Source organism: Passer domesticus, chromosome 11, assembly GCF_036417665.1.
Source record: "Passer domesticus isolate bPasDom1 chromosome 11, bPasDom1.hap1, whole genome shotgun sequence".
In the NCBI taxonomy this organism is placed as follows: Eukaryota; Metazoa; Chordata; class Aves; order Passeriformes; family Passeridae; genus Passer; species Passer domesticus.
Window position 1 is genome coordinate 7,039,981 of NC_087484.1, and position 21,388 is coordinate 7,061,368.

A 21,388-nucleotide genomic window follows, 5' to 3' on the forward strand; every position below is an offset into this window, starting at 1 on the left:
TAGAAAAAAATTTCCTGACATTCACACAGAAATTCCCATATTCCCATTTGTGCCGTTTCCTCTGGACCTGTCAGTTGTGGAGGGTCTTGGAAGAACAAGACAAAAACTTCAGTTTTGCTCAGTATCTCCATCAGCTCATTTGGATGTGCTCACTTGTATGCAGGTTAAGAGCCCTGCTGATGGACATCATTCATGATTTATTTCCCATTTCAGCTTCCCTGAAGTAGTGTGGGCTTTATAGTAAGACCCAAGTACATAAATTGAACATCAGATCAGTTCCTCTGACTGAGCCTTTCAGTGGCATTTGAACAACTCTGGAAGATGCATTGTCTTCTTCCTTGTAGGACCTTAGCTGTGCTGGAAAATGGGCTCTGGTGTGCTGCAGGCCCTTGTTAGTTCTATTCTACAGTAGTAGAACTACTTATGCAAGAGGAAAAAACCTTATGAATTAAAATGGAGCTCAACCCTTAATTTACAGGTTTTGAAGTCTTTTCTTGTTGGCCTGTTCTTCTTTCAAGAGATTCAGTTGTTCTGCTAACAGGACTAAGCAAAGTGCTGGTAGCAGGAGTTGGCATTGGCCTCAAGGCAGACTCAAGCCAAAATATTACTAAGGGGAAAAAATGATTAATGACAAGTACACACCATTTCTCCACATGTAGAGCCAAAGCTTGATGAGCAACTCTGTGGGAGTGAAGGTTTATGCATCAATGAAAATACAGTTATTTTTAAAATTTTTCTTACAGTTTTTAATTAGTGGCTTTGCAAACAACTTGAGTTGCTCTGAGTGGTTTTTAGCTTGATGGTTATTAAAGTAGGAAATTGTAATTAGGAGTGTAGCTTACACACTGCTCATACCCAATTACTATACCAGGAAACTAACTGGAATGACCTTTGGTTTTTTCTTTAAATATCTTAGCTGTGTTATGACTGTCAGCATTTTTTTTATTACATCTAGCCCTACATCTATATGGGTGGGAGATTTTAGACACTTTAAAGCTGTTCCTGATCAGTTGAAAGTTGTGTAGTCTTACAAGAAGTAGCTGTAGTTATTGTTGCTGTTGGTGAGCTGTTTGCTTGAGCCTTCTAGGCTGATGGAAGGGAGATGCCAGAGGGAGTGGTTATTGATTTCTGAGGTACATGGTCAGTGGAGGGTGTCTTCCAGAAGTTTTGCCCTTTTGGAGGACGCTTATGAAGAACCCAGTGTAAGAAATGAGTCATTGAGACAAATTTCAGTGCTGAGGCTCTTGCACAACTGTCAGAACACCCCTTGGATTTACATGTAATTGTGATTGTGGATGGAAGTAAGCAGTCATGTCATAAATTTAACTGTACTTGCTAGAACTGATGTGATAGTTCAGAATATTTTTCTTTCCTGATACCTGCTTGTAGTATTTGTGTTTTTCAGTAAGCCACAGCTGCTTGCTTCTATCAGTTCCTTGTATAAGCAGGTGCAGCTGATAACTTATAATGAAAGTAATACCAAGTTCAGTTTTTCTTGTCAAGTGGTTTGTGTATTTACAAGTTTCTTTTGTTTGCTTTATTTTCTTTTTTTCTTTTCCTTTGGGGGCTCAGCATGAGATACATCTTTTAGCAATAATTAGTTCATGTGTTTGTTACACAAAAGAGTTGTGTTTCAGTGTTAGTTAGAAATACCAAGGGTTCTTGCATCTGAAAAGGAGTGAAAGGCTTGGTAATTGGATATAGGCTGTTTGACCTTTATGTCAGTGGTTCAGGAACAGTCCGTGGTACCAGATGCCCAAGTGTTTGCTGTTAGGAATTGGCTCAGCAGTGGGTAAGGTGATATTAATACAGTTTTAGTGTGCAGGTATGTGTGACTCAAAGGCCAGCACAGTGGCTGTCCCTGGAAGGAAAGTTTGCAGCTAAACTAACAGATGCAAAACCCTCATTTTTACATTGGATCACCCTACTTGGGGGTCAGATAAATTTACAGAAAGTAGGATATGGAGGGAACTTGGATTGCATCTACCTGTTTTACAGATTTTGTGACTTCGCCTGGAGTTGGGTTTAAAAAAAAAGTGTGTGCATGTACACACACAGACATACAGTTCACTGTAAGGGCACTTCAGTAAGTCTTGATCCGTTTATGTTATCAGCAGATCCTAATCCTAAGTCCATGAGCAAAACCCAGGTAAAAGGGAAGAGTGTGTGGGTGTCTGTTATGAAATGAGGAAGTCTCAGCCACAGTGATTTTGGTGCAGATGATTGGTGCAGAGTTCCCTGCCCCGCTGTCACCCTGCACTCCCTGTGCAGCCGCAGGCTGGGTCCCCTGGCTCTCCCATCCCCTCCCTCTGCAGGTGCTGGAGTTGGGAGCCCACTCCTGCCAAGTGAGTGGCAGAGACAGGTCTGAGCCCAGGAGCCTGTGGGGCAGCAGGACATTAATAGCCCGTAGTACAGTACAGAGTGCTGCTGCTGCAGCCAGGGCATACATGGACTGCCCGGGAGCCAGCACTGACTGACACTCATGTCTGCACAGCCCGAACCACGGGGCGGCAAGATGAAGTCATGTCAACTTTCCTTCCCCTCTTGCCCTCTGCAGATTTGTGTGTGCTATAAAACACACACAAAGGTTATGTGTAAGGTCTCTTGCTGATACTGCAATTCCTCAGTTTTTTTGATGCTGCTGTGTTTACTGATGATGTGTTTGGTCGTGTTAGCTCTGCCTCATCACCCGAGGTACATGGAATGATACGTTAGGAGCAGAGATCTTCAAGCTTAGAAACTGGTATTATCTGTCTTAGGCAACACTGCTAAGTTAAATTTCAGTAACAGAGTACATTGTTCATTAGAGTAAAAGTTAAGGTGATGGATCATTACTTAATTTAGTAGAGAATGTTTTTGACACAGGATCAGGCATCACTAGTGCAAATCTATTTATATAGGTTACCTCACAAATAAAGAACTCCTTCAAAACTCCCCAATTGAAAACCAGATTATTTAGTTTTCTGGTTTATGTTCATCATGCCTCTTCTGGAAAAATCCTTGTGAATTTACAGAATTTACTATAAAGTCCTTTTTGTATTGTGAAATGCCAAAATACCCTAATGCCACAAGTTTTGTTGTAAAACCTTTTTTTAAAATTTAATTACCATAGGCTCTATGAAGACTTCTTTAAAAACTACACTAAATTTCATCCTGACATGCATGAAATTTCTTTCTGGGTTTATCTGGAAGTTGTAAGTGACAGCTGATAATGTGTATAGGCAGGGTTGAATGCCATACCAGAGTCATACTCGAGAAGTTTTGCTTTCAGAAAATGTTATAATGGTACTTTTGACAACTTTCTTGATGGTAATGAAATAATTTCCTAGAAAACTATTTAAAAGCCATACTGAATTCTCGTTAGTTTTATTACAAATGGACCATACAGTCCATAATACCTCCTAGACTGCTGTGCTTCATTTGCTGTAAATGTGATCTCATCCCCACAGCTGTAGAGAAATTGATAATAGTCAGAAGTAAATGTGTATAGTTAGACTCTAACCAGAATTTTCTCAGGCCTCACAACAATAGAATTATTTAATAGTTATGTCATTTTATTTGATACTTCACATATGTGCATTTGTGACTGAAGTGCATAGTTGACAGATATTGTGCTTGGTTATACTGGGGAGTGAAAGTTTGGGAATACCAAGCGAGAAAGCTGCGCAGGTAATTCCAAGGCAGTTGCTGCCTACGTGTCTGCCAGCAGTGAGTCTGCATTGCATTCTCCTGTGGGAGGGAAGAGCAGTGTGCACACTTTGAACTGAAAGACTTCCTTCCGTGAAGGAGTTCCTGAAACCCACATGGAGTTGTAAAATGTGCAGACTCTTTGTTGGAATTTGTACTTTGGATTTTATTAAAAATTGTCCTTGTTTCTGTTTATGCACTGACGTTTGTGCAGTGTCAGCTGTTGGTCTCCTGAGAGCTGTATCTCTGCATTACTGTTCCACTTCAGCTTTGGCATTCTTCAGTGGCACCTTAGCTTGAAAATTGGTTGTGATTATTAAACCTATCTGTACCTTACTCAGAAACCCACACCTGGTCATGGGCTAATTGTCTTAAATCTTCAAAAGTCAATGCAGTTGGATTCCTTTTTTGCACTTCTTTAGTCTTATTAATGAAATCTGTAGTCAATGGATTCATGACTTAACTTTACAGAGCATTAAGTTCTGAATGTTAATCAGATGTTTTATGATACCTGAATTGGAATCTCTCTTGATTCTGAAGTTTTGCTTTTCAGCAAAGGAAAAAACTGAATTCAGTTCTGCAGAATAAATTTTTAGTTACTATAGGCTGCCCTTAGAAACATATTGAGTACTGTGAGAACACAACAGGAATAGAAGACCAGGTTCAGCTATGAAATAAAGTAGCATAATGAGGCAGAGACTAGTATTGAATCACAGGCACTTGGAATGCAGATAAATGGCTGCCTCTGGTAGGGAGTTAATCTCTCCCTGTAAATACTCCTGTCTGTTGATAAGTTGTCATGTAGCAGAATGCTGGACTACTGCATGAAGTTGATTCTAAGTGCTATGACTTCAGTGTCTTCCCCTTGTATAGAATTTGGATGAATTGTAGTAGAGGAACTCCTATTTCCTGCACTGTATGTCATGTCATTTGTCCCTGTGCTGGGGTACATCTGAAGGGAACTGCTGGTAGCATAAATTTGGTAGAAGTTCTGCTTTATCTCTGTTGCTGGCTTACACATGCTTTAGGCAGTAAAATTTTAAATGCTCTTTGCATCTTTAAACAGACATAACTTTATACTCCCATCCAGTTTACTTGAAACTGAAAGTCCCTGATTCTGGGTGTATTTTGCTCTCAACTGTTTCACTTTCTCACCTTTCAAATGAGATTTGCCTGCCTTCCCTTGCAGTGGCAGGATGGCCTTAAAGAGGGTTTATTTTATTAGGTGCACACTGGGTGGTTCAACAAGATGATTTCTGGTGACCTGCTTTGTTGAGGGCTACCAGTGTGCTTTCTGCTAGAACCAGTCTTTTGTGCTGCTGACAGATGGGTTTGAGGGAAGCTCAGGGAGCAGACAAGCAGGTTTTGAGCAAATTCTTTCAGAGCATTGGCCGAGTATGAGCTCAGGTAAAAGGAGATTGGTTTTTCTAGGCCCTTTGCAGCCAGCTGTCAGAGTGGGCTCCTTTACTGTCCGTCATTACATGCAGGGATCGACTGTGTCAAAATTTATCTTTCCCTGAGCTGACACATAATACCTCAGTGCTGCTTGCACAGCTGCTATGTTCTTCGTCCTCCTCAGTTGTCAGTTTCTTAAATGGATATAATCCATTCAGCAGATTTCCTGGAACTTCTTTCTCTGAACATAGCTGTGCAGCTTTCTTACTCCTTTAAAACTGCAGGGTCCTCCTTGACCACCTCTTTGGGCAAATAAGGCTGCAGCAAAGGCAGGAATAGTGTTCTTTTTATCTTCTAATTAATTTTTTCAGCATGCCTACCCTCCTTAATCAAGAAATGTAGCAGCTCTAATTTCTGCATGGATACTTGGGTGTAACTCTGTGAGCTTGATCTTTGTCTTTAAGTTTTTGGTATAATGAATGCCCCCTAAATGTAAGCACAAAAAAATCCATGAAATATTGTATTATCTTTGTTTTCCTGGGAGGTCCTACAGGCGTTTGGCCTCATCCAGTCCCCAATTTAGTACCTGAAAGATGATACCATAACTGGCTGTGTGGCAGCCTCTACTGCCAAATGTGATTCAAACTGGCTGCTGGACTGTTGGGGGGGCACAGTTGTTTAGGACTCAGTTTGTGTTGGGAGGAGCACCAGTGAGACACATAGTGCTGTGCACAGCTGTTGGAATAACTGTCCTTGCCTGGGTCTGTCTCATTCTGTTCCTGTAAGACACCTGTGCACACCTCTGGGCACAGTAAGAAAGTCCTGCTGGTGAGTTCAGTTGGAAATAAGCTGGTCAGATTTGAGCAGTCTTTGGAAGCAGTCCCTGTGCTCTGCACATCTTGGAATAGCCAGCTAAGAATATCAGCAACCTCCTGCAAAGAGTGGGAGTGTGTTTAGGAGCTTTCTGAAAATGGAACCTCAGTGTTAGTGGTAGTCTTAGCTCAGGTTCAGGCTGTATTGAAATTGCTGCCTTTTGGATTTCACATGCATTCTTGTAACAAAAATGTTTTTGTTTTAGGGATTTATCAAAGATGTTCATGAGGACTCCCTCACAGTTGCATTTGAAAACAAGTAAGTATTTCATTTTTAAAATAATTATTTGAATATTAGGTTGTTTCAGTTTTGTGCTTTTGCTGGTTTTTTGTTTGTTTGTTTGCCTTTAAGAGGAAGCAGATTTCACTAGATGCAGTTCTGCAAGTACAGGCTCACTATTCTGTTCAGCTTCCATGAACTGCCTTCTTGAATCTGTGTCAGACTTCAGTTCATCAGTTACACAGTCCTGTACATTCTTTGGTATCTTTAGTGATGCCCATAGGTGTGACATCCAAATTTAATTAACAGAGGAATCAGTGGTGCAGGCTTGACATTCTTACACAAAAACAGGAAAAGATGGAAAATACCAAAGTACTCAGATGAGCAATTCTGTGTCTGCAGTCTGGAATGCTGACCAGTATTCTTAACCAGAGAAAAGTAAAAATGCCCTGATGGTAATTTTTTTCTTTTAACTGTTGGGATGATAAATATACATATATATCCAGTCAAAAGACCTGTTGTTTTTGAGTGGGAAAGAGTGCAGATCTATTAGCAAATCTTGAAAAAGAATTATTCATGAGGTCCATTTAATATATAAAGACAGCAGTACTGCTGGGAAATTGTAGTGGCAAGCCAAGGATAATCCATGGGTTGGTAAAATACAAATGAGTACCTGTTGTTCAGTGTTCTGACAGATAACACTGTGGATTACCTGGGAGATTTCAGTGCTAATTCCAAATACTCTGTGAGCTACATCCTCTTTCCTGTTTCTCTTGCAGTTGCTAGGTGGAGTTCCTATAAAATGTGTCACATTTTGATGTGAAAATTGTTATAACCTTTGCCATCTCTAACCTGTAGATTAGTCTTTGAGCCTTTCTTGAAGAAAGATTGCTGGGTAATAAAGGTAATGCTAGGGAGTATGCAAGTGTGTCTTTATAAACAGTATTTATAATCCTGCTGACATAATCCAAGCTGTGTATGTGTGTGTGTACCTATATACACATGTGAAAAGAAATCCTTGGGTGGGGGGAACATAAGTAATCCTGGGGTTTACTCTGCAAAACCCAGTGTTTCTTTCTTTCTAACCTATGCTTTCTAGTCCTTCTTTTATGAAGACAGTTAGAGGGTGAGCTGGCAACCATAATTTATACTAACACTGAGGTGGTTATGGAACCTGTTACTGTCTCCTAGGTTTTCATATCCTCACCCCAAAACCCAACAAACAAAAAGAATTAAACCCTTTATTCTCTCCATGGTCTAAGAAGATGTGATAAATCATGAGTTTGATCTTCAACATCTATATTACTTTGTAAAGAAAAGTAATTACTTATCTTTGCATTTAAGATCCATCCTTTGATGTCAGAAACTAAGTAAGCTAAAGGAAGTGCCAGGGGCTCACAGCAGGAGTTGAGTTGTTGGCAAATGCATTTCTAGTGTTTGGTATCCATATCATCCATGTGTTCTACAGAAAGTCTGGCAGCAGCAGCCATGTTTCAAAAACGATGGGCTGCAGCATATGTGGTGTTCTGTTGACTAAAAATAGATCTGATCAGGAAGTGTGTACACAGTCAAATTGTTCTGTGACGTAAATCTGATCAATTCTTATGCTTTTTACAGAGTTAAATTCATAAGGGCTTTAGTGGAACCAAAATTGGCACAAGAGTGTCCTGTGCTGAGAGCATCAGTGTTGTGATAGTGATAATCACTAACAAATACACACATCTCCCCAACAATAGGCAGTCTAAACTGTCACTTTGCATTTTCTGCTATTACTATCCAATCTTTATCTACAGCTATTTTAGGGTTCCCAAAGTTAAGTGTACCAGCACAGACTGCTAATGATGATTTTGTGCCCATAGCAACACTCAGTCTCTGGGCAGGTAGCCTTAATTCTTTTAAGAGGGTAAGGAGGCAAGGAACAAATGCAGAAGCTTGAGGACCTGGAAACTTTTATTACTGTTAGATGGAAAATTGGATCTTGAGTTTGATGGATCTACAGTTTCACAGAGGCTCATTGGAGTTTGAAGCAGCTGTATTGCAGGAGAGGCTTCTCTGTTATAAGAAGCAAGAACCTCCTTTTTTTGTGATTTGTGCCCTGTAGCTTAGGCATCAGTTCTGTCAGATGATCTTGGGTAGTTTGTATCCCATCACAAGTAATTTCTTAAAACACCTTGGTTTGCGTTTCACCGGTGAGGTGCTCTGATTCTGGGCTTAGAAAGTTTTGCCACCAAAACTTGGACTCCTATTCTGAGAGCTGAGCCTTCTGTGCACTTTTCCACTGTGCACTTCCTCCACTGGCAGGGAGGGGAAGGAAAAACCCAAGCTGAGATTAGTAACTGTTTGCAACATGGACAATTTAATTGCAACTGATTTTTTTTGCCAGCGCCCTTCAAATTTTCTCAGAAATAGAATGTGATTTAATTAACATTTTGTGGCTGAAATACCTTCCAACCTAAACAGAAGCTATCCATGTCCTAAAATCCTCAAGGCTGTAGAGGGTGATCCTTGATCCTCTGAGATCAAGTCCAGCTGTTAGCCCTGCACCTTGGTGTTCACCACTGTGGTAGTGCCACATCCATGTGTCCTTGGAACACCTCTGGGAATGGAGATTCCACCACCTCCCTGGGCAGCCCATGCTAATGTCTGACCAACCTTTTAGTGAAGAAATTTTTCCTTCTATCATTCTAAACCTCCCTGGCACAGCTTGACACTGTTTCTTCTCAGGTCCCTCTGAGCCTCCTTTTCTCCAGGCCAGCCCCCCCCAGCTCCCTCAGCTGCTCCTCATCAGAACTGTGCTCCAGACTCTTCACCTTGTCCTTCTCTGGATGTGTTCCAGCACCTCAGTAATAATCTTCATGCATTTTTGTTGTTTTTCAAACTATAATTAAAAGAAAAAGTTTATTATAATGTCTAGATTAAAACTCTATGATGCGTAGCATCTTTATTAAGTGAGGTATTTGAGTGTAAGCTGTGGTTTCAGAGCAAACATGTAAATGTATCTATCTCTACTGGGAAGTTGCAGAAGTGCCCTTTGCTCCTTATGCTCAGCCTTGTTCCAGTAATGCAGGCTGCTCTGTCTGCAGGTTATTAAAAAGTCAGCAAAGCAAGTGACTGGCAATAATCCTTACTGTTACAGGGTGGTTGGTTCTGATTCTCTTGGTGTCTAATGTGAATCAGATGGGCAGAAATGATGGACATTGCAGTGCTTTGACAGATACCATTAAAAGTCCCTCAGATATTCTAAATTAATACAGATTTTTTGAAGGATCTTTCCCCTGGTTTTATTTCAACCTTTAGTCGGATTTCTGACTAAGAGTGAGGAACAGCTGATGGCATTCTGTGACATTCACAGAGTAGAAGGAGAAGGTATTTCAGGAGAACACAGTGGATTTAATTGCTCCAGTAGTCTTCATAAAATGCACTGGAAACATACACTTCTACAAATAAAATACTTTTGTAGAGCCAACTGTAGTAAAACAAATAGACTTGCTGTATAAGGAAGTAAACCTTTATTTTGTATGCCAAGAAATAGTTGGTGTTGATAAGCAGATATAAAGATAAGTTTTGATCTGAATCTGTTACTGGGGAACATCAGCAAGTTTGCACGTGGAAAGTTTTCTTGATGATTTGAGTCAGATTTTCCTGAAATACATAAAACTTTGGTGGTAAGCAGTTGAAATGTTAAATATGAGGAAGAAATGGATGAACCCCATAGTGGACTGCAAAGCTGAGCTTAAATCTATATAAGGGCTCTATGATTTGAGCAGTACGAATGTTAACTACATCATATAATATCTGTCACTGGAATTTATGAAAGCTATTAGTTACATTTTTCAGTTAATTCAAAAATTTTGGTGTTACATGTCTTCCTAGATACTACTTTTGTCTTGCCATGATTATGTTGTTCCTCTGCTAAAAGATTTTCTTTCTAGCAGTAAGAAAACAGACCTCATTATATGGAAAGAAAGAATTTTAGTGAAACAGAATTTTAAATTTAAAAAAAAACAGTAGGAAAATTTGAGAATTAATGTGTAATGCTTCTTCAACTTGCAGCTGGCAACCAGAACGCCAGGTGCCCTTCAATGAAGTCAGATTACCACCACCCCCTGATATCAAGAAAGAAATTGGTGAAGGAGATGAGGTGGAGGTGAGTGAATGCTCGTGAGCTGTGCTGGTCTGGAATGATTGTCCATTCCAGGCAGTGGTGAGGGGTGTAAGGGCATTACCAAGGTGAAGGTTTAAAATGGAGCATGTCTCTACACATGGGTTTATTAGCATGTCAGTGAAGCTCTGACATTTCAGTTTTCCAATAAAACTGCCAGTGGAAATTTTTTCAAAATCTAAAACTTAAAATAGCTGAGAAGGTTTTAATTCTGACAAAAAATGTAGGCAGTTTTCTTTTTTGACCTGAAATGTAAAGCGTTGGAAATCTTTGATACGAAGATGTAATGAAGGTCCTCCAGTAGCAAGAGTTTTAACCCAGATGAGTTTCCTTTCCTGAGGATACCGTCAAACTTCTGAGCAACTAGTCTAAGAATAAAATCATAGGTGCTGGGCTTTTCTATTCCTTTATTTGAAACGCATTGCCTTTGTTAGATGTAAAGGGTTGTTTTCTACTTCCTACTGTAAAGCTCATTCAGTCTGCATGCAAATGATTTGGCCTATCAGAAGTGTGTGAGGAGCAGATGAAACCTAAGGATGATAAAACTGGGTTTCAGAAGTCTCTGTTCTATGGCTGGTCATGCATTAACTTAGTAGTGGTTTTTAATGTGGGGTATGTAGTCATGTGATGGCTTGGTTCATTTCAGTAGTTCTTGGTTTATCGAGTGAGCCGAGGACTAAACAAATCTGAATTGTGGAGTTAGTTCTATGTGTGGACTTACAGTTTGTAGACAATGTTTGAATTTACTGAGGAATTGCCCCCAAAGAAGTGTTTTGCCAAAGTTTTATCTTCCTTTAAAAATTTCCTTTGACTTGTCAGTAATTTATACAAAGGAAGTCTGTTCACAGTCCTTGTAGTGCAAGAAGGATGAGAGTAGAATACGGTTTCATTTTAATGAAAATCAGAAAAGTTGTGTGGTTGTTTCTTCATTATACATGCACATAAGTGAGTTATGTTTGTATGTGCTTTCAGTGCTTCTTACCACTTTCATTTCCAGGTGTATTCTAGGGCAAATGACCAAGAACCTTGTGGCTGGTGGCTGGCAAAAGTTCGAATGATGAAAGGAGAGGTAAATTATTTTAAAACTTACTGTGATTTCATGCTTTCATGTTACATACAGTAAATAGAAGTTCTTTGTAATGAAAAAGCTGTGAATGAAGTACTACAAATACAAAACCATGACAAAAGAGAATTATAAGTTGTGACCACTTTGGAATGACCTTTGCTGCATTGCACAGCAGAGGGTCATGCCCTCAGAGCTGAGCAAGTGACTTCCATTATCTGCAGTTTAATTGCTTGAAGGACTGAAGGCATGCACAAGGACAGGATTTCTGACAAACCTGCTTTGTGTATTAAACTGGGTGCTGAAAATGAAGTAAAGCACCTGTGGTTAAAAGCTGTTTGTCATCTGTAAATTAGGCCTAACTATTGCTGTGGGTGGCTGTGGGTTGGTTTTTGTGTATGTGTGTGTTTTTACTGAGTGCAGTGGAAGGACGCTGCTTGTTTTGTTTATACATGTGTCAAGTTTTTATTTTACTATAAATAAATGGTTGTTTGCAGCTGCCAAGTAACTTGCAGATTCAGACATTTGAGCATGTAGAGGTGTGGCAGTGTTTGACCCAGTCTCATTAAACCTTTATTTTGTGAAATGACAGCAAGAGAATTGAACTGTGTTTTGATGCTTTTGTTGTATCAGATTCCTAAAACAAAAGGAAACAGTATTGAGAAAAAATAATTATCCAATTTCTAGTATTGTTTAAAAACTGTCAACAAATATCAATTTTTGTTGAGCTCTGTAAGGGCAAGGTGGTAGTAAAGACCTACCAGAGGAAGATTCTGTATGTTGACCCAGGTGAAAAAACAGCTCATTAAGAAATCAAGATAAAAGGAGGCAAAATTATTTAAATGATAGCCTATTAGCTACAAATGACAAACTTTCTTAAATGTCACAGAAATTTGAAATTTTTATGTTAGTTAGCTTGTTGTGCTGTTTATTTTCAGAAAAAGTCATAGAAGTAAAATTTTTACCAGTTTTTAATTTCCTGGTTTTTATAGACCAAAAAAAAAATTCACCCTTAATTGGCAGTGTAGGATTGTCAAAAAGATGGAGTTCCTGTATTGATTTTGATCTTCCATGATTCCCAGGTAGTTTGCCCATTAAATCAGTGGATTCACCTTATTTGTTTTAGTGTTGCAAGTAGAAATTTCTGTGAAGAAGTGTTCTCTGTTTGATACATTTGAGAATTAGAGCTCCAGTAAATGCTTTGGATTTTGGAACTTAAACTGAACTAGTGAAAATATTTGAAAGAGAGATGGGCATGAGAAAAATCAATCCAAGATGCTGTTTTGGGGGACTGAGGCTGTGCTGGTAACAATGCTCTGACTTCAGTGAGGGAACACGGGGATGCTGAAATATATCCACCCTCATTTGTGTAGAAATGTTTAATTGTTTATATATTCCTATTTTGTGCTTCCTTGCTGGTGCTGGTAATGTTACTATGCCTTTGTTGTTCCTTACTGAAGTTCTTATTTTTAAAAAAAAACTCTCCCAGTTTTATGTCATTGAATACGCTGCTTGTGATGCCACTTACAATGAAATTGTCACTTACGAGCGACTGCGACCTGTGAATCAGAACAAAACTGTCAAAAAGAACACCTTCTTCAAGTGCACAGTGGATGTTCCTGAAGACCTGAGAGATGCGTGAGTAGCTCTGCACACCTCAAGAAGGCTTTCACTTTAAGGAAAGGGAAAAAAAACCCACTTGGCTTCTGTTTTAGAGGCTGATTTGCAGGTCCATGAAGAGCCTTAAGGGTGATTAGGGCTACAGTAGCTCATTTAGAAACTGCTGACTGGGACCCCTGCTGAGCGCTCAGGGTGGGGACAGAAGGAAGTTCTCAGGTGGGAATTTAGTGCCTGTCCAGGTGATTCACTTCACGGTGGGCCTGTGGGGTTACTGAGGCTTTCCAGCTAACCCTGCTGCCATAGAATCCACAGAAAAACTGGAGCCATGTTGAGGAGAATGGGAACTTTCCTTTTCCTGAACAGTCCTTGCCATAAACTCCTCAGTGTTCTTGGTCTGATTATCTCATTACATGTTCAGTTTTGATGCAGCTTGTTGAAATAACAGTCATTTTGTCTCCTTAGGTGTGCTAATGAAAATGCTCATAAAGATTTCAAGAAAGCTGTGGGAGCATGTCGAATTTTTTATCATGCTGAAACTGCTCAACTAATAATACTGGTAAGTAATTGTTTCTATATAAATGTTCTATGAATTACCAGTATATTATTTATAAGAAATACATAGCTAGCTATATGTGTATATGGAAAATGGTTTAATTTCTCAAGATATGTAAATTATGAGACATTTAATATAAGTACATGTATTTAATCTTTGGGTGTAAGGCCTCCAATGTATACAACCTAAATTTAGGAGCAGCTTTGACTCTCATTGTTTGTATGACTTCTCATTCTCAGCTGAGTTCTGTTTCACTGATTTTAGCAGGTGGCTCAGTGGTCAGTGATCTCCCTCCACTCTGCAGCAATAGCTTTTCCCTCATGCTGCACTACACTGTGCAGTTTGACCCACAGCTGCATTTCCCCTTGGAGAACTGCACTGGCTCAGTGTAGCCATTAATGAATTGTTCATTTAGATGCCTCTGTGGGTGTTTTCTTACTACATAGGGTTGTCCTAGCTTTAGTTTTTCTTCATAACTCCATTTACTCAGTATTATCTGCTTGAACCTCACTCTTTAGGATTGTCTTGTCCTTGATTATTTCCGTAGCTCTCTTATTCACACGCACAGTGACAAGTATGTAGATGGTAGAAAGATTTGTTTGGGCAACATCAAGGGGAAAGGGTTACTGTGTAATTCAGCAGTAAAGTCTTTAATATAAAACATGCTGTGAGTGAGAGCCAGTAGTTGTTGGTGGTGCTGAATTTCTCATGCTTTGTTTTGAGGAAGAACAGTGTTCATGTAACTTCTGTAAATTGAGATCATGTTTATGACTTCGTTTCAATAGGTTCCTGATTTATCCTTTAAGTGTGTATTTTCTTACAAAGCCAAAACTTAGGTTCCCTCTCTCCTGTAGTCTGCCAGTGAAGCAACAGTGAAGAGGGTGAACATCCTCAGTGACATGCATCTGCGCAGCATTCGCACCAAGCTCATGCTGATGTCAAGAAATGAGGAAGCTACAAAACACTTGGAGGTAAAGCCACAACTGTGGCTCTAGTTGCTTGAAACTGAGCTCAGAGCAGTGCATTACAGTGAGTGCACATGGATGAGTCTGCCTTTGTTTTTCCTTCAGTGCACAAAGCAGCTTGCTGCAGCATTTCATGAGGAGTTTGTAGTCCGAGAAGATTTAATGGGACTTGCTATAGGAACACATGGCAGTAACATACAACAAGCCAGAAAGGTTCCAGGAGTTACAACCATTGAGCTTGAGGAAGATACCGGTACTTTCAGAATCTATGGAGAGGTAAGGGGGAACTTTATGTGAATCCTTGGAGCATTTCACTCTGTATCTGCACTTAGACTGGTGAGAGCTGTACCCAGAATACACCTCCTGAGTTTTTGTGTGTCTTTGTGCATGTTGACCTGTGGCAGCTTCTACTGCATTTATTTGATATACAAGCCTTTGTTGCAGTGGTGACCTCCATAAGGTGTGTTCTGTCCTAATCACTCCATTTTGCTGTGTATCAGGGTCAACCTGAGAAAAGTATAATTTCCTACTATTTTACTTGATCATGGATTTGTTTGGGTTTCTTCTCTCCCTCAGAACCTTATTAGGTCTCCTCCTCTCCCCTCTCCACCTTTCATGTATGTTTTACTGTGTGATGTCTGCTCCTCTGACCTATTCAGATGTGTTAAAGCCTGTATCTATTGCTTCTAACTCTTACATTTTGTCAATTTAATGCTGGCTTTTGCAGAATAATGATTTGCTCCAAGTTTATTCCATTTGTGTGACTGTTCTGAATCTCACAACTGCCTTGAAATATAGTTGGTCCTTGGGCCAAAACAAGGATCCATTGAGGAAGCAGAAGGCTAATGACAAAAATGCCACTGTCACTAGGGCTCTGTCAGAAAACGTTTTGAGGGTTTTTTTTCCCTTGTCCCGAACTCTACAGGTGTGACTGAGTCTCTGATGTTAACATGTCTGAAAATCTGTGGTTGTGTCCTGTTTCAGGAGTCTGAGGTCTTGAATTCTGCTCCATCTATGTCAGGAGTAGAACTTGGTTGTGATCAAAGGTTCAAATGAAATTGATCCTGTGGAGAGGAGGTCAAACTTCTTTACTTTTCAGTATCTGAAATTGTCCTCTTTTTGGAAACCTTAAATGCTTCTAGGGTATGAGGCTGGCAGCAGATCCTTCTTTCATCTCCTACTGCCAGTAAACTGCATCTCAGTTCCCGAGGAAGAATGGGACAAGTTTAAATGCAGTGGAATGTCCAGTGTATTCCAGTTTTGATCTCCTTCATGTGAATGATGTGATGCTGGAACTTGTGGAAAGGTTATGACTGTCACCAGCCTCTTACAGAGGGTCACGGCAATGATTATAAATACCAGATGCCCCCTAAATAAAATGCCTTTAGGCACATCCAGCCTTGTCCTTCGTAGAAGTGATAAGTGCTTCTAAAAATGCCAGGCAGCTTAACTATTCCACATGATAAGGTTTTCAGCATCTGGCTCCACTTGCCTATTCTTTCTGCCTCTCTTCAGCTGCAGTGGGCAGCCAGCCAGGCCCCAATGGCTGAATGCACAGGCAGACAATTTCAGGCTGAGATGTGTGGGTGTAGTGAACCAGTGTTGTTGACATAGCAGTCATGGTCTGAAGGTTTCCCGTAGCTGATGTTTTGCATACAAATAAAAGTTCACTGCTCAGGGCCAGGCTCTCTGAGGGAAGAAACATGGAGATAAGTTTTAAAGACTGTTGGAAACCTCTGTGGATAGAAGAAATCTAAACTGTATGGCATGCTGTTCATGCATTTATCCCTGTCTGGTCAAGGCCATTTTGGTTTCAAGACCCTTTCCTGGTTGCCTGAACTTCTGATTGTGATGCCTGTACAGATCCCAGGCCCGTGAACTTGTTTGGACAGTGTAGCTTGGACTACTTTTGAAAACTTGTGCTTCCCAGAGAAGGAGAGCTGTGTCAGAAATAGAAAAGTTTCTCTTAGACCTTCATTACTGTTAAAATGGAATTGCAGTCAATTCTCGTGCAGTTCTTACACTGGTAGGTATAATGCTGAGTTTAGAAAAATATCCTGCATTTAATTTTTCTATTACACTCTTTGGTAGCATGGACATGTCTTGATTGTTTGGGCTGCTGTGTGAAGTAATGAGAGCATCAGTGGGCATGTAGGCTGCAAATCAGAATTAACAAAGGTAGTTGCTAGTGGCTGGAATCCTGTGAGGTCTTTAATCCATATTCTACTACAAGGAACTGAGTACCTTATCTGAGTTACACAGGTTGTACTCACATAAAAATTGAGTGCCCATGACAAGTGTAGAGAGGCTTATGGGTGCACTGGAGAGCTGTAGCTATGGCAGTTGTATGTTTTCTTGTTCTGACTCTGCTTCTGTAAATACATTCACAGTTCCTTCCTCTTTTTTTGGGAAGGAATTGATAAACATACTCTTTGCTTAATTGAGTCTCTTTGTAGAATTCATTGAGGATAAAGAATTGCTAGCATGTGTTAAGTTTGTATCATTTGAGCAGTTGCCCTACAAATACAGCATAACCTCTGCTCCTCACAGTGGCTTCCTGTTCATCTGTTTCTTCTGCTTGATCACTGCTTTCATTATCTTGAAATCCAATTTGGCCATGTTTCTTTTGCCATCATTTTGACCTCTGCCAGAAGTAGAGGTTTATACATTTTCTTCTTCTAGGATTTGCCTGAATTGATTAAAAGGTGCAGGAGCTGGTGGTGCTCTCATTTCACATATTGCCTCAAAATGACAGATGAAAGGGCTGAAGCATTAGTGTAAAATGGAAATTGTGCTCTTAAGCTGTTGTTACTGACTAGATTCTGATATTCTTTCCTTAATTCTAGACTTCTGCTGTTGCTAATTTGAAGCCTTGTTTCTTGTTTCAGCATCTCAATTAACTCAGTTGATTTTCGTCATTTAATAATAAAGCTGCAAGAGAGCATTTACAGGAGTTCTCCCCAGTAACCAGAGCCACTGTCCTAGCCTGGAAAGCATTGTAGATGAACTGTGGCCAGAAACCAGCATTTTGGAAAGAGAGTGCCCTGGTTGTAAAATCACTGATGGTGTTTGCTCAAAGCCCCATCCTACCTGGCCTATGAACTCTACCAGGGATGGGGGATCCATTTTGATATCTCAAAACATCTTGAAATAACATGAAAAAAAAAGTTTTATTCATTACTGATGCTTTGCTTTTCTACTGAATTTTGTCTCTGGGCATTTCACTCAATTTTTCCTTTATGATTTAGTTGAAAACTAGATTAATCTTGTCTTTATTATTTTCTTTTCACAAATAAATTTATTTGGAAGACTGGCAACTGTTGCTACAAGGTTTTGTTCTTAACATTCTGTATTCACAAATAAATTCCATTTCTTTAAATTTATTTCCAGACTGCTGATGCAGTAAAAAAGGCCAGAAGTTACTTGGAATTTGTGGAGGATTTTATTCAAGTTCCCAGAAACCTTGTTGGTATGTAATTCTGCTAAAACTTGAAAAGTTGGGAAAAGGGAGCCTAATTATAACTTTGCAGAGAGGATTTAGGTGCCAGTACAATATTTGATTTCTCCATTTCAGTAGAAGGTGATTAATCTTTTAGAACTGTATGTATCTGAATTATTATGAAATTTGATATATTTATGCTGCATAATACTTTATCAGGATTTTAGTACTTAAATTGACTTGATTATACACTTGTACTGCCTAATATTTGTAGTTCAGATTCTAGTGAAAAAACATGCTCTACTAAATTGGCTTCTTAAAAGCTAAATTCCAAAGTTTAATCTGGGAATACTCCAGCTGAGTTGCAAGAATGACATGAGACAGTTCTCCTGTACTGCTCCCTCCTGGTTGAGGTTTGTCACCGGTGGTGGTTGGATGCTGGTGAGCTCCTGTATAAATCAGCAGTGCTCAGAGGTCTCGGCCTCAGTCTCAAAATAAACCTTTTTCCATGTTGCAGCTTTATGAAGGTGTAGCATAGGCTGGTAGGTTCTGTACTGAAAATCACCTGAAGGTGTGAGGTTAATTGTGTTCCACTTGACAACACAAACATCTTCCCCTAGTCCAGTCTTCACAGGGAACTTTTTTCCTCTTCCCTCATTCTCCTTCCTTTATCCTGCTTTTTACTCAAGTCTGGCAGCTCCCTGCTCCCCGTGCCCAGCTTGTGGGCAGTGTGGGTATGGAGGCAGTGTTAAAGTTGGAGGTGTTGTACCTGATTGAACAGCTTGGATTATCCAGAGAAGTTAAAACCCAGGCTTTAGCCTGCTGTTGTTTGGGGCTTGGAGCCTGCATATTATAAATAAGGGCATTTAAATAATTCATGTGCAAACTCCCATAACTTAGACTTTCAAGGTTTTAGAACTTGACCAGAAACTCTTGTGCCATTTTACTCTTGGTTTGGTTCTATTGGAAGCCTGTGTTCAGTGGTGATCTTCATCACTGCTTGTCATTCTGCATATAGAGAGAGTTTAATTTTAAAGGTTTTTACCCATTTTTTCTGACATAGTGTGGGGTCTTCTTTGGGGATTTTATGTATAAAATACCAATAAACATGTTAAAAGACTTTGACCATGGGTGCAAAATTAACCATTCTTGCCCTCTGAAGGAAAAGTTATTGGAAAAAATGGAAAAGTGATTCAGGAGATTGTAGACAAGTCTGGAGTCGTCAGGGTGAGAATTGAAGGAGACAATGAAAATAAGCTGCCCCGTGAAGATGTAAGTACTTCATTCTTTCCTGCTGTCACTAGGTTTATTTTCTAACCCAGTTTTATTTCCCAACCTGTGGATATAGAGAGCATTAGTTCTCAACTAGCATCTTGCAGTAGATTGTATAAAAAGTAATTCAAGGAAGGTTTTTGCTGCTGAAGGAAGAGGTTTTGGGGGTTTTTTTTTTCTCTTTCTCCTACATGTACTTGGGCTATATAACTAATGTGGGATTGTTAGTGTTAAAAGTGTCTGCATACTTTAAATAGATAAGAACAAAAGGGAAAAGCTTGTAAAGGTGCTTGGTCTTAAAAAGTTGGTTTAATGAACCACCTTCTTGGTAAACTGTGGATGCTTCTATACACCTGTTGTGCTAAACACACCCAGCATGTGTTGCATGAATATGAACACGGGATGTCAGGTTACCTCAGCTCCAGAACAGGTTGTTGGGAAAGCTGGACAGTCTGAAGCCATTGCTGTCACCCCAGCCTGAGCTATTTCTGGATGTCTTTGCAACCAAAGGCTCAGTTGCTGCCTTTGTTTAGCTCACTTAGGTAATTTAAAACAGCTCTCTTTATGTAATTTAAACAGAAAGCATTATTTCAGTGATAATGTTCTCCCTGATAAAAAGCTTTGATACTTTGTTCCTGTAGGGAATGGTACCATTTGTATTTGTTGGTACTAAAGAAAGCATTGGGAATGTCCAAGTTCTGTTGGAATATCACATCGCATATCTAAAGGTGAGTGTGTTTTGGGAGAGAGAATCTGTGGAGGAAACTTGGGTTGAAGTATTTTTGAGCAACTTTGGTGCTATTTGCAGTTATTAAACTATTCCTCTGTGTATCAGGATTTAAAGCCTGGTGCCTTGAGCCCACCCTTTGCCCATGGGTATCATGGGCCTGTAAATACCTTGTCATGGTTCAAAGAATCAGACTGTAAAGAATGGGACTTTAAGGGACTTCTGGGAACTAAAACAGAATTTTTTGCCTGTGTTTGAGTTCTGCTGTTGTCAGGTTAATGCTCTGTGGTGGAAGGATGGAATTTCCAATAGAACACCAGTAATACAGTATGGTATTAAACAGTTTCCTGTTTAGATTGTGTTGCTTTGTGATGTTAACAGAGATTGAGTTTGCATTGTGTTCTCTCATCAGTTTGCTTTTTGTTCTCCTATATTTTACTGAACAGTAATTAACAAAGGTAGTAGTAGTCTTAAAGCTAAGCTTTCTGCATAGTGGTGAAAGTTTTTAGATCTCTTCTGAAACTCAGGCATAACTCATCTTGAATTTCATTATTTGTAGTCGCCTTCCAGGTGGTGTTAATTGTCCCAGAGGAATGATTATTTTCAGTGTGGCTGGGTGGGGGATGGTGTTTTGTGAGGGACGTTTGTCAGCAGCCTTTTCCATGGTTTTTGTTTCCTTGTACGTAGGAGGTGGAACAACTACGACTGGAGCGGCTCCAGATCGATGAACAGCTGCGGCAGATTGGGATGGGCTTCAGGCCCTCCTCGGCTCGAGTTCCTGAGAAGGAGAAGGGTTACACCACTGACGAGAGCACCCTCTCCTCAGTGCAGGGCTCCAGGTCCTACAGCGGGCGGGGCAGGGGCCGCAGGGGCCCCAATTACACCTCTGGCTACGGTGAGTGCCTTGGGCGAGGCCTCGGGATACCTTGGAACTCAAAACTGTCTCTGGATTTCTTTGTCTTCAGTGTGCTTGAGTGAAGATAGAGTTGGAAATTCAGAATTGCTGTTTTGTTTTGTTCATAGTTCAAAACACCTTGTTAGGTTTGCAGTCTTGATCTTAATTTAAAAACTGAAAAAATTACCAAACTGAGCTCTGGAAACACCTTGTTCTTCCATGCTAGTTACTTAAGTGACATCATTAAAGCTGGGAAGAAAGCTAGAGATGCTTTTCAGGAGACAAAAATTTTAAAAATAATCCGAAATGAGCATTATCTGTTTTGGCTGAGAAGGAGAAAAATTGCTTGTCTGTGATCATGGCCATCTTACCACTATATTTCTGAAAAGTGAATCAAAATGATTTAAAATGGAGACAGCACAAAATCCTGTGGGTTTTATAATTTGGTCAGGGACTAACTGGATTTGTTTTCAGGTGATGCATTTCGCAATTAAAAAGCACTGTTCAGTTCCTGACAG

The 21,388-nt window shown here is 39.9% G+C and overlaps 1 protein-coding gene across 2 annotated transcripts in view; it reads left to right on the forward strand.

Moving 5' to 3' along the window:
* Positions 1-21,388, forward strand: part of FXR1 (FMR1 autosomal homolog 1) — a 31,940-nt gene that overhangs the window by 3,359 nt on the left and 7,193 nt on the right. For both annotated transcript variants that reach the window (XM_064385359.1, XM_064385360.1), the window contains exons 2-12: positions 6,161-6,213; positions 10,228-10,321; positions 11,334-11,405; positions 12,889-13,037; positions 13,482-13,575; positions 14,427-14,543; positions 14,643-14,813; positions 17,928-18,006; positions 19,139-19,248; positions 19,890-19,976; positions 20,663-20,870. In XM_064385359.1, the coding sequence (XP_064241429.1) occupies positions 6,161-6,213; positions 10,228-10,321; positions 11,334-11,405; positions 12,889-13,037; positions 13,482-13,575; positions 14,427-14,543; positions 14,643-14,813; positions 17,928-18,006; positions 19,139-19,248; positions 19,890-19,976; positions 20,663-20,870 (1,234 nt within the window). The remainder of the gene's footprint in view (positions 1-6,160; positions 6,214-10,227; positions 10,322-11,333; positions 11,406-12,888; positions 13,038-13,481; positions 13,576-14,426; positions 14,544-14,642; positions 14,814-17,927; positions 18,007-19,138; positions 19,249-19,889; positions 19,977-20,662; positions 20,871-21,388) is intronic.